The sequence below is a fragment of the Peromyscus californicus genome, unplaced genomic scaffold (assembly GCF_007827085.1).
Source record: "Peromyscus californicus insignis strain IS unplaced genomic scaffold, ASM782708v3 Scaffold_17__1_contigs__length_78620276, whole genome shotgun sequence".
Classification (NCBI taxonomy): domain Eukaryota; kingdom Metazoa; phylum Chordata; class Mammalia; order Rodentia; family Cricetidae; genus Peromyscus; species Peromyscus californicus.
In genome coordinates, this window is record NW_026294469.1 from 25017401 (window position 1) to 25033167 (window position 15767).

Genomic DNA, 15767 nt, shown 5'->3' on the forward strand with positions numbered 1-15767 from the left:
TATATGTACCCAAAGCTGGAATACCCAACTGTACAAAGCAGGCTCTGCTTGTATGTAATTATACATAATCATGGGGACTTTAACACCCACTTTTGTCAAAGAAGAGATAATAGGCAATCTGTAAAGAAACACTGAAGTTGAATTATACTGTAGGCCAAATAGATTAACAGAGAATTACAGGACATTTCATCTAACAGCTTCAGGTTACACATTTTTCTTCTTAAGAAACATGGAGTTTTATTCAGAATAGATTATATGTTAGGCAGTAAGTCTAAAAACTGATGATAAAAACTAAAACCTGAAATATCCTGTATTTTTTTCTGCCCACAATGTTGTAAAACTAGGAAGGAACAAGAGAGACTCTAAAAATTACATAAAAGGGGCCACCAGGATCGCTCAGCAGGCAAATGCACTTGGCCCCAAGGATGGTACCTTCATTCAATCCCTGGTGTTGTGGAATATTAGCTGAAGATGTGTTACACTTGTTTATGCTGTGGAACATTTGTTTAATGATGCAAAGATGTGTTGCACTCTTATGTTGCATTTGTTTAACTCTGTGAAGCTGTGTTACTTTGCTTGTCTAAAACACCTGATTTTTAATCAAATTTACTTGAACCAAGTGTAGTGATGAACACCTGTCAAGAGTCAGGAGGATCAGTACATCAAGATCCTTCTCAGCCACACAGTGATTTCAAGGCTACTCGAGAATCCATCAAGAAACAAAATAAAAAAAAAAAACTTCTTGAAACAAATGAAAATCAAACCATGACGTATCAAAACCTTGTGATGGAATAGGCAATACTGCTAAGAGAGGTTTACAGCAACACCTGCTTGTAGCCGGAAGTTTTCCTGTGTCCCACAGCCACTCAGTTCCAAGTAAACACACAGAGGCTTATATTAATTACAAACTGTTTGGTCTATGGCTCAGGCTTCTAGCTCATTCATCTTAAATTAACTCATTTCTATTAATCTGTGTATCGCCACGTGTCTCATGGCTTTACCTGTGTTGCATTACATCTTGCTTCCCTGGGCGGCTCTCAGCGTCTCCCCTGACCCCACCTTTCTCCTCCCTGTATCCCTGCTTGGATTTCCTGCCTGCCTCTAAGCTACCTTGCCATAGGCCAAAGCAGCTTGTTTATTAACCAATGGTATCAACACATATTCACAGAATACAGAAAGACCATCCCACAGCATCTGCTCACATTAAAAAGACTTCCAACAATGTAACAGTGCAACTCAAGGAACCAGAAGAAATCACAGGTGGTAAAATGTAGGGAAAACCAGAGCAGAGCAGAGCAAAGATACAGACTGAAAAAGGGAAAAAAAGTATCAGTAAAAAGAGTTGTGGTTGGTTTTATGAGACTTAATCGCATATAGCCCAAGCTGGTGGTAAACTCACTATGAAGCCAAGGCTGGATTTGAATTCCTGATCCTCCTACTTCCACCTCCCCCGCGCAGAGATTACAGAAGCATGCTACTTGCCCAGCTGTGGCGAGTTGGTTTTCTTGTAGATAAACCAAATGGACAGAATATCAGCTAGACTAGTCACAAACGCTATGTTTGACCTTAAGTTTCCTCCACAAGCTCATGTTTTGAACATCTTTTCACTCACTCATCTTACTGCTGGAGGCTCAGGAACCTTTACGAGATAAGGTTTCTACAAAAAAAAAAAAAACAAACAGGAAAAAGCCTCTGGAGACTATAGATTCTGGTTGCCATTCCTCTTCCCTTTCCATTTCCTGGTCCACCACAATGTCAACAGCCCCCACTGCATGCTCCTGTCACCAAAGTCACTCCAAAGTCCCTGGAATCATCATTCAAAATACAATTTCCTTCTTTTTCTCTATCAGGTCATTTGTGCACAGCTAATGTAATTAATACACTGAGAAAAGAGGAAAGAAACAAAATGAGAAGTTAAAAAAGGAGATTTACAACAGACACTACTACAGAAATAGAAGTACTATTATGCACAACTAAATACTAAAAATTGGAAACTCTAAAAAATGGATCAATTTCTAGACACACAACCTATGAAGCCGAACATAGAAAAATAAAGGACATCAAACCAAAAAAGAGATCAAACTACCCCGTCTGCAAATGACATGACTTTCTATGTAAGAAAACTTAAGAGCCCCTCTCTCTCTCTCTCTCTCTCTCTCTCTCTCACACACACACACACACACACACACACACACACACACACACACAAACACACACACACACACCACTAGAACCAAGAAGCAAATTTAATAAAGTTACAAGATATAAAGTCAATATACAAAAACCAAATACCTCTTTTATATATCAACAACAAAATTGCCAAGAAATCCTATTCATACAATAATACAGAGAGAGAGGCAAGGGGACGGGAATTTAGCCAAGAAAGTGAAGAGTCTCTACAATGAGAATTATAAAACCGCAATAAAAGAAATTGAACCTCCCCTCCCAGGAAAATGGAAAGTCATCTTATAATCATAGATCGGACTTATTAATGTCAAAATGTCCACAGTACCCAAAGTGATTTACAGAGTTGATGTAGTTTTACAGAATTAGTTTTTTTCAAAGACTGCTAAAATTTGGGCTGGCTACATGGCTCATTAGGTAAGTATGCTTGTCACAAAGCTTTACAACATGAATTCATTCCTCAAGATTCAAATGGTGGAGAAATCTGACTCCTGCAAGTATTCCTCTGACTTCCACACATCATGAAATACACAAATACACACATACAAAATAAACAAACAAATGGGGAGAAATTAACTGCAAAAAATTTTATGGCACTTAATCGGCTGTGGTGGCATACACCTTTAATCCCAGCACTTGGGAGACAGACTGGTGGATCTCTGAGTGTGAGGCCAGCCTGATATAGAGAGTGAGTTCCAAGACAGCCAGAACTCTACAGAGAAACCCTGTCTCAAAAAACAAAACACGCCGGGCGGTGGTGGTGCACGCCTTTAATCCCAGCACTCGGTTGTAGGGAACAACAGAAAGCAAGCAATCAGCACAAGCCTGTGTTGAGGAATATTCTGATCGCACTGTGACACTCAAGACTGTCAAAAAAGTTTATCTTGAATCGGGGCGAAGCCAGCAACTAAAGCTGACTGGAATTAGCCAATGAGAAGCCAGCAATTTGGATGGAGCCGACACACAGGAAGGAAGGGGTGGGAAATAGAGTTGAGCTTCCTTTTGGTTCTGGGACTAAGAAGAGAGCAGTCTTTTGTGGTGTCTCTGGCCAAAAGGCAAGGTCAGCTAGTTGCTACTCAACCTCTCAGAGCTAGCAGGTTTTCACCCCAGCTTCTGACTCCCAAGACTTATTGATAACTAGAACGATAGAGACTTAATTTAAACCTACATATCATAGCCATAACAGAGACGGGGCCACAGGACCAGAAGCCCCTCCAAGCTGCAGCCTGAGCGGCCAGCAGGGTGCTGACTTTGGGGTCAGACAATAATTAAAATATTAGTAGATTCATGTACAGCTACTAAGCAGACAGAAAAACAGCAATCCTTAGCAAACAAACAAACAAACACTCCAAAAATCTGGTGAGGGCTGGGATGTATCTCAGTTGACAGTGATTATCTAGAACGTATGACGGCCTGGGTTCAAACCCTATCACCACATACACTGGGTATGGTAGTACATACCTGTAATCCCAGTACTAATGAGGGAGAGGCGGGGAGGTCAGAAGTTCAAGGATATCTCAGCTAGATAAGGAGTTGAAAAACAGCCAGGCTACAAGAGACCTCACCAAAAAAGGGAGAGGAAGAGAGAAGGGAAAGAGAGAGAAGGAAAATAAACTACAAAAAAAACTATAAACAAAACCATGGGGGAAATGCATTAGGACACTTGTCTATGCACAGGGATTTTGTGTTTTATATGATCCCACACCACAAAACTCAACCTCTGGTATTACATCAAACCTTCCTCCACACAGCAGCACCTCAGGGCAGACAATCTCAAGAATGGGAGAAATGGAGCCAGAAAGAAATCCAGTTATTAAAGCGCTTGCAGGGCAAAGCCTAAGGATCTGAGTTTGACCCCTAGAACCCATATAAAGGACCAAGCTGGACTCCCCACAGACAGCATCATACATACAATAATAACAAAAAACTAGGGAACTGGAGAAGAACATTTGTAAGATTCTTAGCCACCAAGGGATTACTAATCAGAATATATGTAAGAAGACTAAACAAATCAACAGGAAAAAACATTTTTAGTGAGCAAATGGGACTGGGATGTAGCTCTATGGTAGAATATATGGTAGCTCTTGGCTAGCATATATGAGGACCCTAGGTTTCATCCCCAGCATTGAGCAGGGGAAGAAAGGGGGGAGGGGCATCCTAGAGTCACTGGGCTAAGGGTAGAGCTCAGTAGTAGAGCACCTGCCTGCTGTACACATCCCTGGATAGACACAGCTAACACGTCTGAAAAAACGTTCTGCATCACTGTGCTGCTAAGAATGAGAATGACCACACAGGCTCTTATGTTGAATGCTGGGTCCCAGTTGGTGAAACTGTCCCAGTCAGTGAAACTGACTGGGAAGTATTAGGAGGTGTGGCCTTGTTGGAGGAGGAGGTGTGTCACTGAGGGCAGGCTTTAAGTTTATCCAAACCATTCTGTGTGTGTGTGTGTGTGTGTGTGTGTGTGTGTGTGTGTGTGTGTGTGTGTGTGTCTGTCTGTCTGTCTGTCTGTCTGTCTGGAGGTATGAATAAGAATGGCCCCCAGAGACTCATATATTTGAATGATTAGTCATCAGGCTAAGGAGGTGTGGCTTTGTTGGAGGAATATGTCACTGGGGGTGGGCTTTTGAAGCCCAGTGCCCCTCTGATCTCTCCCTCTGCCTGCAGATCAGGATGTAGCTCTTAGCTATTACTCCAGCTCCATGTGTGCCACCATGCTCCCCCACGATGATAATGGACTAACTCTCTGAAACAGCCCCAGATGAAATGTTTTAGAAGAGTTCCATGGTCACGGTGTTTCTTACAGAACAATGACTAGACCCCTCTCTCTGTCTCTGTCTCTGTGTGTGTGTGTGTGTGTGTGTGTGTGTGTGTGTGTGTGTGTGTGTGTGTGTGTGTTTCTGTCCCTCATGCTTATGGATCAAGATGTGAGTCATCACCTGCTGCTCCAGCACCATGCCTGCCTGCACACTGCCATGCTTCCTGCCATGATGGTCATAGACTCTCGCCCTCTGAAACTGTAAGCTCCCAATAGATTCTATCGTTTATAAGTTGTCTTGGTCATTGTGTCTGCACAGCAACACCATCAGCAAAGTGCAAAACAAAGCCACAATGAGTTGTCATTCTACTGAGTTAGAATAGCTTCTATGAAAAAACACATACAGAAAAGATGCTGGTGAGGATGTAGAAAAGAGAACTTTTAAACACTGTTGGTAGAAATATAAATTAGTGTAGTCATTACAAAAAAATAGTTAAGGGTTCCTCAGAAAAACTGGAAATAGAACTGACATAGGATCTGTCAATCATACTACTGATCATATACACAGAGAACTGAAATCAGTCTGACAAAGAAGTAACTGCACCCATGTTGACCGCAGCACTATTTACAATCCTAAGACACAGATCAACCCAGGTGCCCATCAGTGGTCAACAGTCAAGAAGAGATGACACACAGACAATAGAAAAATTTTCAGCAGCTTCATGGGGCTGACTGGAGGGGCTCTGCATGAAGTAATTCAAGTCAGGCAACAGAAGGGGGAAGCAAACCCAAGGCTATGGGTCAGCATTCAGACCTGCTTCTTGGAATCCTGGCCTGCCTAGTGTCCTGATGCCATCCTATGCTCCCTTTAAGAAAGGACTCCTCCTCTTCGCTCCCCCGACACATACACTTTGCCACGAGGTAGTACACACCTCCCCTCCTTCTCTCTGTCTCGGTCTCTGTCTCTGTCTCTCCTCTCTCTCTGTCTCTGTCTCTCTCTCTCTCCCCACCAAATAAAACTCTCCACTGAGCGCTGTCTGCATAGTGGCTCTGTCTCTCACCCGCCATGAGACACCTTGGGTCAAACTTGCCAAGGACTCTCTCTCCTTATCACAACACTAGGCAAGAGCTCAACCACCAAACTACATCCCTAGAGCACACAGAAAGACCACATGTTCTTAAAAACATTGAGGACAAACAGTTACTTTCATAATAGGAACAAAGAAGGGCACTTGGGATGGAGAGATGGTGATTAGTGGATACAAGTGTGGTTAGATAGATAACTATGTTTCACAACTGTTAGCTGGATACTTCAAAATAGCTAGTAGAGTTTGAATGTTCCTGACACGAAGGAGTGATAAACATTTCAGGTTAGAAATAGGATCCTGACACGAAGGAGTGATAAACATTTCAGGTTAGAAATAGGATAATTACCTAACCTGGTCTTACATTGTACACAAGTACTATACCTCATAAATGTGTATAATTACTGCACTGAAGAACAAAATACATCCAAAGAAAGAAACAACATGCTTTAAGCCAGGGAGGCCTAACATTTTCAACAATCTTTTTTGCTCAACATGGTTTTTTTACATCATCTCTTAGTATCTTCTTTGAATCAGATTTTAAGATACCTCAAATTTTAGTGGAGAATGATACAAAATCAGTGCTCTCATGTTCAGTCTGTTCTCTCTGTTCACCAGATCTGGCCGAGTGACTAGACATTTGCCCGGGTCGTATCTGGCTATTCTCAAAGATCAAGGATTCAGAATCACAGAAAGCAGTGACATCAACTTCCCTCAGACTGGACAGTCGTTCAAAGGGGGAGTTCCAGAAGAGACTTTGTGGAGAAACAGCATTGTGAGAACGGGGTTATAATGATCATGGCAGCTACCATTTGTTAGGCCCTGACCAGAGGCTTTCCATGTTTCAACTCAACTGAGTCCCTTGTGAAGTATACACTATGCCTACAGTACAGATGAGGTGAAGATACAGCCTATTCATAATCAACACTATACAGCCTACTCATAATCAACACTGCTCAGAAAAGCAGAGCGAAGATTTAGTTCTGGTCAGCATGGCTCCAAAACCCATGTGTGAAATTCAGACTCAAATGTCTTAATTAATGGTAGTTCCCACAATGCTGAGAAAATAAAGCTGGGACAACAAGATAGATCACTTTATTACATCTACCAGCACACCCCTCTTCCCAAGAAAAGATGTTCATGGGCCAGGTGAGACCACAGTCGCAGAAAAAAACAAACAAACAAAACAGTGGCTTAACTAAGAGAGGAACCAAGAGGTGAGAGAGGCAGGCTGACCTTGGTCAACTCTAAAGAAAATCTCCTGTGTTCCTGTGCACTGGTAGCTGGCTTCTCAAGACTCCTTTCCATGCTAGATCATAACTCTGTCTCCTCCTTACCATATCATTCCAAATATCAATGTCCTTTCAACTGACCAGCAAGAAATCCCAGATAAGGTGTTAGCTGACAACAGCTACCAAACCATACTTTGTAGAGCTTGTAGACAAGTATGATAGTCTCAAAGGCCAAATAGAACCTTCAAGATCAAAGAGAATGAGTAAATCCTAATCATAATTGGTAGACATGGTGAACAAAAAGTTCTAAAAGAAGATGCTTCTGGCTGTGAAAATTCCCCAAAGGAGTCTGTGTCTGCAGAAACTTATTGGCTTATTAGAATTTCAGTAGTGTGGAGAGACTGGAATGTCCAGGTCCTGAGGCTAATTACCTTATCTTGGGTTAGTTCTGGCCCTCCAGAACAGCCATGCCTTGCTCCCCACCCCACATCCCCACACATCAGAACTAACATCTTGTGACAACAGATAAAAACCTTTCAGAATTTATTGATTAGCAGACGATTAGCTTCCACCAATCTAAAAGCTAAGAGTGTCACCAGACAGCATCTTGAGCCTATAAGAAAGCTTCCCCCATCTCAATGTAACTGCCTCTCTGATAAACCCACCAAAATATTTTCAACTTGCCTTGATTTATGACCTGTCCATGTTGGAACATGGAATTTTGGAGAGCTTGAATCTGTGATCCTAGGCCATGGTCTCTCAAAATGGCTCCCAAATAAACTAGCTCTTATTCCCTCTTAAGAAGAGAGCTGTGAGCCGGGCGGTGGTGGCGCACGCCTTTAATCCCAGCACTCGGGAGGCAGAGGCAGGCGGATCTCTGTGAGTTCGAGGCCAGCCTGGGCTACCAAGTGAGTTCCAGGAAAAGGCGCAAAGCTACACAGAGAAACCCTGTCTCGAAAAACCAAAAAACAAAAAAAGCAAAAAAACAAAAAACTTTATTTATTCTAAGTTGGGGTTGGAGAGATGGCTTAGGGGTTAAGAGCACTGGCTGTTCTTCCAGATGACCTAGGTTTGATTCCCAGCACCCACATGGCAGCTCTTAATTGTCTGTAACTCCAGTCCCAGGGTTCTGATGCCCTCTTCGTGGTCTTTGAGGGTACTGTATGCATGTGGAGTCTAGACATATACACAAGCAAAATACCACACACATATACATAAGTAAAAAAAAAAAAAAAAGAAGAGAGCTGTGGTTTTTGTGTCCACACCACGACATATGAAGACTTCTAGGGTAGCACATTAGGACCCTGCTTGAAAGCTCAACCACTGGAGCAGCCACTCCCATACTAAAAATAATAGCTGATATTTACTGGCCACACTGTGCTAGTGCCAATGCTAGGTATTTATCTATGTAACCACATTTAATCTATAATAAGTTTTGGAAAATGAGCTAGCGGCCAGTCTCTCAGCTGAGGAATGGTCACATTGTCAATGAGGCAGACAAGAGAGAACATAAGGGCTTGTGCTCTTCCCACTGAGCTCCACAACCTTCCCACTCACTCACCACCTTTTCTGAAGACATGTATCGCAGTCATAGTCCTTCAGTCCTTACACCCCTCTTAAGATGTGGCATCCCAACTTAACACTTGTGTTGTTGTAATAAAATACCCAATAAAAGCCACTTAAGGAAGGGTGGGTTCATTTTTGGCTAGGGACTTAAAAGGGGATATGGCAGTCAGTGGCCATGGGGGAAAGGCAGGCAGCAAGAGCTTCAGGTAGCTGGTTCACTGTAGCCTCGGTCAGGAAGCAGAGAGAGAATGCTGGTACAGTTGGCTTTTTCCTTTCTATGTAGTCCAGGATCCCAACTCACAGAATGGTGTCATCAACATCTAGAGTGGGTCTTCTCACTTCAGTTAACCCAATCTAGAAACTCCTTCACAGACATGCCCAGATGTTTATCTCCTAGGTGACTCTCGATCCTGTCAGGTGACAGTGAGCCTTAACTATCACACCAGAGAGGTACTACAGCCGGTGCTGAGTGGAGATGATGTCCCCAGATCATACTGACACACACAGATACCCTGACCTGGGTAGGTATTAACCAGCACAAACACATTCAAACAGGACAATTCCAGGTCATCAAGAACACTTGCTTGGACCCCAGGCTCTGAAGAAAGGATCATAAGCACCCTGTTCCATTTAGGATACTGGGACGGTGGCTGCTGCCTAACTTAGATTTTAAATGCCATCAAGGCAGCACTTTTATGGTATGAGAGAAAAGATGCTTTAACTCCTACTGCTCTTAGCACATGATGAGAGATTATGACAAACAGACACAGCTTTGGAACAGACAAGGATAAAAGCAGCTTCTCCCGATGAAAGTCAGTATTAACATTTTTCTGAGACGAGACTCAATAGAGCTAATATAAATGGGCCAGAATAATTATGGTTCTGAGAGCTCATCTATTTGGTAAGACTATTATCCAAAAGGGACTTGCTAACACACAGTCCTTAAGTAAATTCATCAGCATGCTTTGTTAATTGTGCATCTGCTAAAGCTCTCAACAGGGAACACAGGGATCCTCCTGAGCTCTCAGTTGAGAAGGGGACACATTCCTGATCCCTCAAGACTACTGGGTGCCTTTCTGGGCAATTTTTATTACTAAGCTGTGTCAGAGACGGCCCCAACATCATGCTGTAACTAGTCCTATCCCCAGGAATCCTGGGAGTCCATTTTCATTGCCCTTGAAAAGCCAAAAAGAAAAAGAAGGAAAGAAGAAAGAGAAAAGGGGGGGGGGCAGAGCAGCACCAACAGGATCTTAGTCAGGGAACATGAAAAGCTCAGAAGGATTCGTGACTCCTGACTGTACATTCCCCACTCCAGAAAGGGGCAAAGAAGGCAAACAAATGACTTCAGAGAGAAGGTGGAAGCTTGCCCTGAGCCAGGGGTGAACCTCAGCTGAGCTGAATTGTTATTAAATTCATCACAATTGTCATTTGCACTTCAAGGACCTCTACTTCCAAAGCTTTACCCAACCTTTACTGAGAGCCCTGGGGGGCTGGAAAAGGGTGGCCAGAGAGGGTAAGCTGTGGTAAGGGAGATACTTGGAGCTGGTCAAGGGCAGTCTATTGCTAGGACAACCCAGAGAACAAAGGCCCTGCAAGAGCTTGAATATGCTGCAGCCAGGCCAGGCTTCTGTGGACATTCCCTATCTACCTGTGACCACACTGCAGCCAGGCCAGGCTTCTGTGGACATTCCCTATCTACCTGTGACCACACTGCAGCCAAGCCAGGCTGCTGTGGGATGTTCTGTATGGCAAATGTGTTGCTCTGATTGGTCAATAAATAAAACACTGATTGGCCATTGGCTAGGCAGGAAGTATAGGCAGGACAAGGAGGAGAATAAAGCTGGGAAGTGGAAGGCTGAGTCAGAGAGACACTGCCAGCCGCCACAATGACAAACAGCATGTGAAGATGCCGGTAAGCCACGAGTCATGTGGCAAGGTATAGATTTATGGAAATGGATTAATTTAAACTATAAGAACAGTTAGCAAGAAGCCTGCCACAGCCATACAGTTTGTAAGCAATATAAGTCTCTGTGTTTACTTGGTCGGGTCTGAGCGGCTGTGGGACTGGCAGGTGAGAGAGATTTGTCCTGACTGTGGGCCAGGCAGGAAAACTCTAGCTACACCAGGCTTCTGTGGACATTCTCTATCTACCTGTGACCACACTGCAGCCAGGCCAGGCTTCTGTGGACATTCTCTATCTGTGACCACACTACAGCCAGGCCAGGCTTTGGTGGACATTCTCTATCTGTGACCACACTGCAGCCAGGCCAGGCTTCTGTGGACATTCTCTATCTACCTGTGACCACACTGCAGCCAGGCCAGGCTTCTGTGGACATTCTCTATCTACCTGTGACCACACTGCAGCCAGGCCAGGCTTTGGTGGACATTCCCTATCTACCTGTGACCATACTGCAGCCAGGCCAGGCTTCTGTGGACATTCCCTATCTACCTGTGACCATACTGCAGCCAGGCTAGGCTTTGGTGGACATTCTCTACCTGTGACTACACTGCAGCCAGGCCAGGCTTCTGTGGACATTCCCTATCTACCTGTGACCATACTGCAGCCAGGCTAGGCTTTGGTGGACATTCTCTACCTGTGACTACACTGCAGCCAGGCCAGGCTTCTGTGGACATTCCCTATCTACCTGTGACCACACTGCAGCTCTAAACAACGAGGTCTAGGTTAACCAAGAAAGGCCGAGAAGAACAGGAAAAGGAGACGTAAGATCTGGACAGTAGAGGAAGTGGGAAGACAAAGCAGAGGAGGAAGCAGTCTGTTGGGGAGCTGGTACTCTCATCCACCTTGCCGTCTAGTTCCTCAGGATAATCCTGATCCCCAACCCCCGCCCCAGCTCTTTCTCATATGGCTTGTATGATTCTGACCCTCAGTCTCTTCCTTTTCAGAATGAGAATAATTATAGTTGCCTACTTCATAGAGTTTCTGGGATGATTACATAAGAAGAGATACAAAACATTTAATATAATACTTGGTGTGTGGAAGCTGATTATTATTTTATTATCTTCATTGTTATCGCCATTTTCCCCCAAAGGGAAACTGCCATGACCTTTAAACAGACTAGAGGAATTAGAAATGAGAAAAAGGAGACCACATTCCCACAAAAAAGAAAAAACAAAACAAAAAAACCCTCCAAGTCCAGCCCGGCCCACAGTGCTCTTGGAGACAAGGAGGCTCTCTCAGGCCTCCTCCTACCGCTCCGACCGACAGGAAGACACTTACTGAGTTCTGACAGCTGAGGCAGGAAGTGAACCAGGAAGTCACCAGCAGCCCAAGCAGCAATCCTAGAAGAGCCGGTCTAGTGGAATACAGGTGCTGAGGAGCCATAACCAGGACCTGGGGGACAAGCACAGGAAACAGAAGGTCAGTGCCTGGGTCCCCATCATCATGACTCCACACCAGCATGTCCTGCACAAATGTCAGACATTGCCTGCACAGGAGTAGAGCAGGCCTTCTGCCACTACTAGATAAACCTCTTGGGCTCCCAGCTCCCGTAACTCAAGTGATGTGCCCTGATTAGAAATGCACATGCCATAAAGAGCCCGGCCCTCCCTTCCTCATTAGTAGTTCTTGGGCTTGTGGAAAGTGTTACTGGCTACATTGGGAAGAGGGGAAATTAGCCACCTGTGCGGCACGTGGACAGATATGGATCAGGTCCATATAAATATCTGTAGCCATCTTCTTTTAACCATACCCATTATCGCAGCTAATGACAGTTAGCATCAGCGTCCTCTAACTAGCAAAGCTCAACACTTCCTAGTCACAAGATTTTGTGCACTACTTTTTAACAAATCATAGCGTAAGTATTAGCAGATGTTAACAATTTTAAAACAAGGAATGAAAGACTTCCTGCCGTGCAGCGGTCGTGCAGGCCTTTAATCCCAGCACTCGGTAGGCAGAGCCAGGCCCAGACGGATCTCTGTGAGTTCAAGGCCAGCCTGGTCTACAGAGTGAGATCCAGGCCAGGCTCCAAAACTACACAGAGAAACCCTGTCTTGAAAAACCAAAAAAGAAAACAAGAAAAGAAAGACTTTCTGTATTCATGAATTGCAGATAGTAGTATTGTTAAGATGACAGTCCTAACCAAACAACACACGATTTCAATGCAATTGCTAACAAACCCCATGGTGTTTTCTGCAGAAATGAAGAAATTTATCTAAATTCATATGGAATATTAATGAGCACAGAAAGCCAAGACAATCAAAAGGAAGAAAGATGACTCATTTTTTTAAATCTACAAACTCACTGTAAAGCTACAAGAATCCAAGGTGTGGTATTAGCATGAAAAAAGCCACACAGATTAATGAAATAGAGGTAAGAGCACAGATACAACCATATATACGGTCAGTTTTCAACAAAAGTGAGGAAATTACTCATCTGGGAAGAACAGGAGTGAGTCTCTTCAAGAAAACAATGCGGAACAACTCACTATCCATAAGCAAACAAATAAAGCTAGACCCTCCCTTTATAATATACACCGAGATTCACTCAAAAATCAGAACGAAAAGTAAAAAGCTTTCTGTTGTTGTTATTCTTGTTGTTGTTTTGAGACAGGGTGTCTCTGGGTAACAGCCCTGGCTGTTCTAGAACTCACTCTGTAGACCTGGCTGACCACATTGAAACAAAGTCCTACGTAACCCAGCTGTCTTCAAGCTCACTATGTATCTGAAGATGACACTGAACCCCCATCATTCCTGCCTCTGCCTTCCAAGTGCTGGGATTATAGGCATGCCATTCCACACCTGGCAAAAAGCATAAACTATGCCAAGAGAACATAGGTGCAATCTTTACGATGCTGGGTTCTGGCCTGGGTCCTTAAAGGTGACACCAAAAGAATGAGCAACACAAAGTATAAACTGGACTTCATCAAAACTAAACAGCTCTGTATCTCAGGGGACTATATTAGTATAAGGTTGGTAATATAGCTCAGTTTAAATCATTTACTTAGTACACATGAGGTCCTAGATTCAATTCCTACCACCACACACATACCCTCAGAGTACACAAGCATACGCACATACACAAAACCATTCAGCATGAAAAAACAACCTACATTATGAGAGAAAATTTTTTCAAATCACCTAAATAATAAAAATTTAATGTCTAGAACAAGGCTTGAGATTTGACTTAGTGGAAGATCACTTTCCTAGCATTCATGAAGCCCTGGGTTCAATTCCAGCACATCAAAAGAATACAAAAACTCAGCCTAGGTACTTACCACCAAGTCTGAGCAGCTGAGCTCAATCCCCAGGACCCATGTGGTAGGAGAGAAGCACTTTCACAAGTTATCCTCTGACCTCCACACACAAACCACGGCACGTCACAACCACACACACAAATAAAGATGTATTTTTATAAACATACATATTTTTATAAAGTTCAGACTGTATCAAAACTGTCTGGGTTTCAATATAAGGACAGGACAATCCAGTTTAAGAATGGGCAAAGGTGTCAAGGGAGTGTAACTCAGCCAAAGTAAGCTTGCTTAGCATGCCTGTGGCCCTCAGATCAATCCTCGGTATTCTCCAATATAATAATAATTAAAAATTTCCCAACAACAAAGAACTAATAGGTATTTCTCAAAAAGGAAAAAGAAAGAAAGGGAAGGACGCACACACACACAAATAGCCATTAGGAACATGAAAAGATCCTGAGCATCATTAATCATTATGGAAATGAACATCAAAATCACTTTGTACCCAACAAAGATGGTTATATCATTTTTTAAGTAAAATAACAAATATTGGTAAGGATTAATGAAGTCATCATAATTATTGATGGGAGTGTAAAGCAACATGGCCACTTTGTGACACAGTTTGGTTTTTCAAAAGACATGTGGGCCAGTGAGATGGTTCATCAGGTAACAACACAATTGCCACACATGTGACCACTTGAGTGTGATCCCTAGAACCCACACAAAGGTAGGAGAAAATTGATTCCACAAAGTTGTCCTCTGACCTCTGTACATGTACCACAGTATGATTGTGCCCTCCCAACACCATAATTTTTAATTATTTTACTTATGTATATGTGTGTGGTATTTTGCTTGTGTATATGTCTAGACTCCACATGCATACAGTACCCTCAAAGACCACGAAGAGGGCATCAGAACCCTGGGACTGGAGTTACAGACAATTAAGAGCTGCCATGTGGGTGCTGGGAATCAAACCTAGGTCATCTGGAAGAACAGCCAGTGCTCTTAACCCCTAAGCCATCTCTCCAACCCCAACTTAGAATAAATAAAGTTTTTTGTTTTTTTGCTTTTTTTGTTTTTTGGTTTTTCGAGACAGGGTTTCTCTGTGTAGTTTTGCGCCTTTCCTGGAACTCACTTTGGAGACCAGGCTGGCCTCAAACTCACAGAGATCCGCCTGCCTCTGCCTCCCGAGTGCTGGGACTAAAGGCGTGCACCACCACCGCCCGGCCTAAATAAAGTTTTTTAAACTACATGTGCAGCCCGAGAAATGACTTAGAAGTTAAGAGTATATAATGGCCAGACATGGTGGTTCCATGCCTTGAATCCCAGCACTCAAGAGGCAGAGGTAGGAGCATCTCTTGTGAGTTCAAGGCTAGCCTGGTCTGCTTAGTGAATTCCAGTCCAACAGAGTTACATGGTGAGACCTTGTCTCAAAACAAAAAGCCTGTACTGCTCTTGGAGAGAACTCCCTTTCAGTTCCAGCACCCATGTCAGGTGGCTAACAATCACCTGTAACTCCAGCTCTGGGAATCCATACCATCTTCTGGCCTGTGCAACACCTACACTTGTGTGCACATACCCACACACTGACACGTAAGTACACATGGTTAAAAACAAAATAAATCAAAAACAAAACAAACAAACAAAAAATCTCTACATTTAAGCCGAGAGGGAAGATCAAGAGTTTAATGCCAGCCTGGACTGCACAGTAAAACCTTGTCTTTAAAAAAAAAAA

The 15767-nt window shown here is 43.4% G+C and overlaps 1 protein-coding gene across 2 annotated transcripts in view; it reads right to left on the bottom strand.

Annotated features, from left to right (window-relative positions):
- Sil1 (SIL1 nucleotide exchange factor) overlaps positions 1–15767 on the bottom strand; it is a 249916-nt gene that overhangs the window by 168181 nt on the left and 65968 nt on the right. For both annotated transcript variants that reach the window (XM_052741878.1, XM_052741877.1), the window contains exon 2: positions 12061–12174. In XM_052741878.1, coding sequence (XP_052597838.1) covers positions 12061–12165 — 105 coding nt within the window. In that variant the 5' untranslated portion in view covers positions 12166–12174. The remainder of the gene's footprint in view (positions 1–12060; positions 12175–15767) is intronic.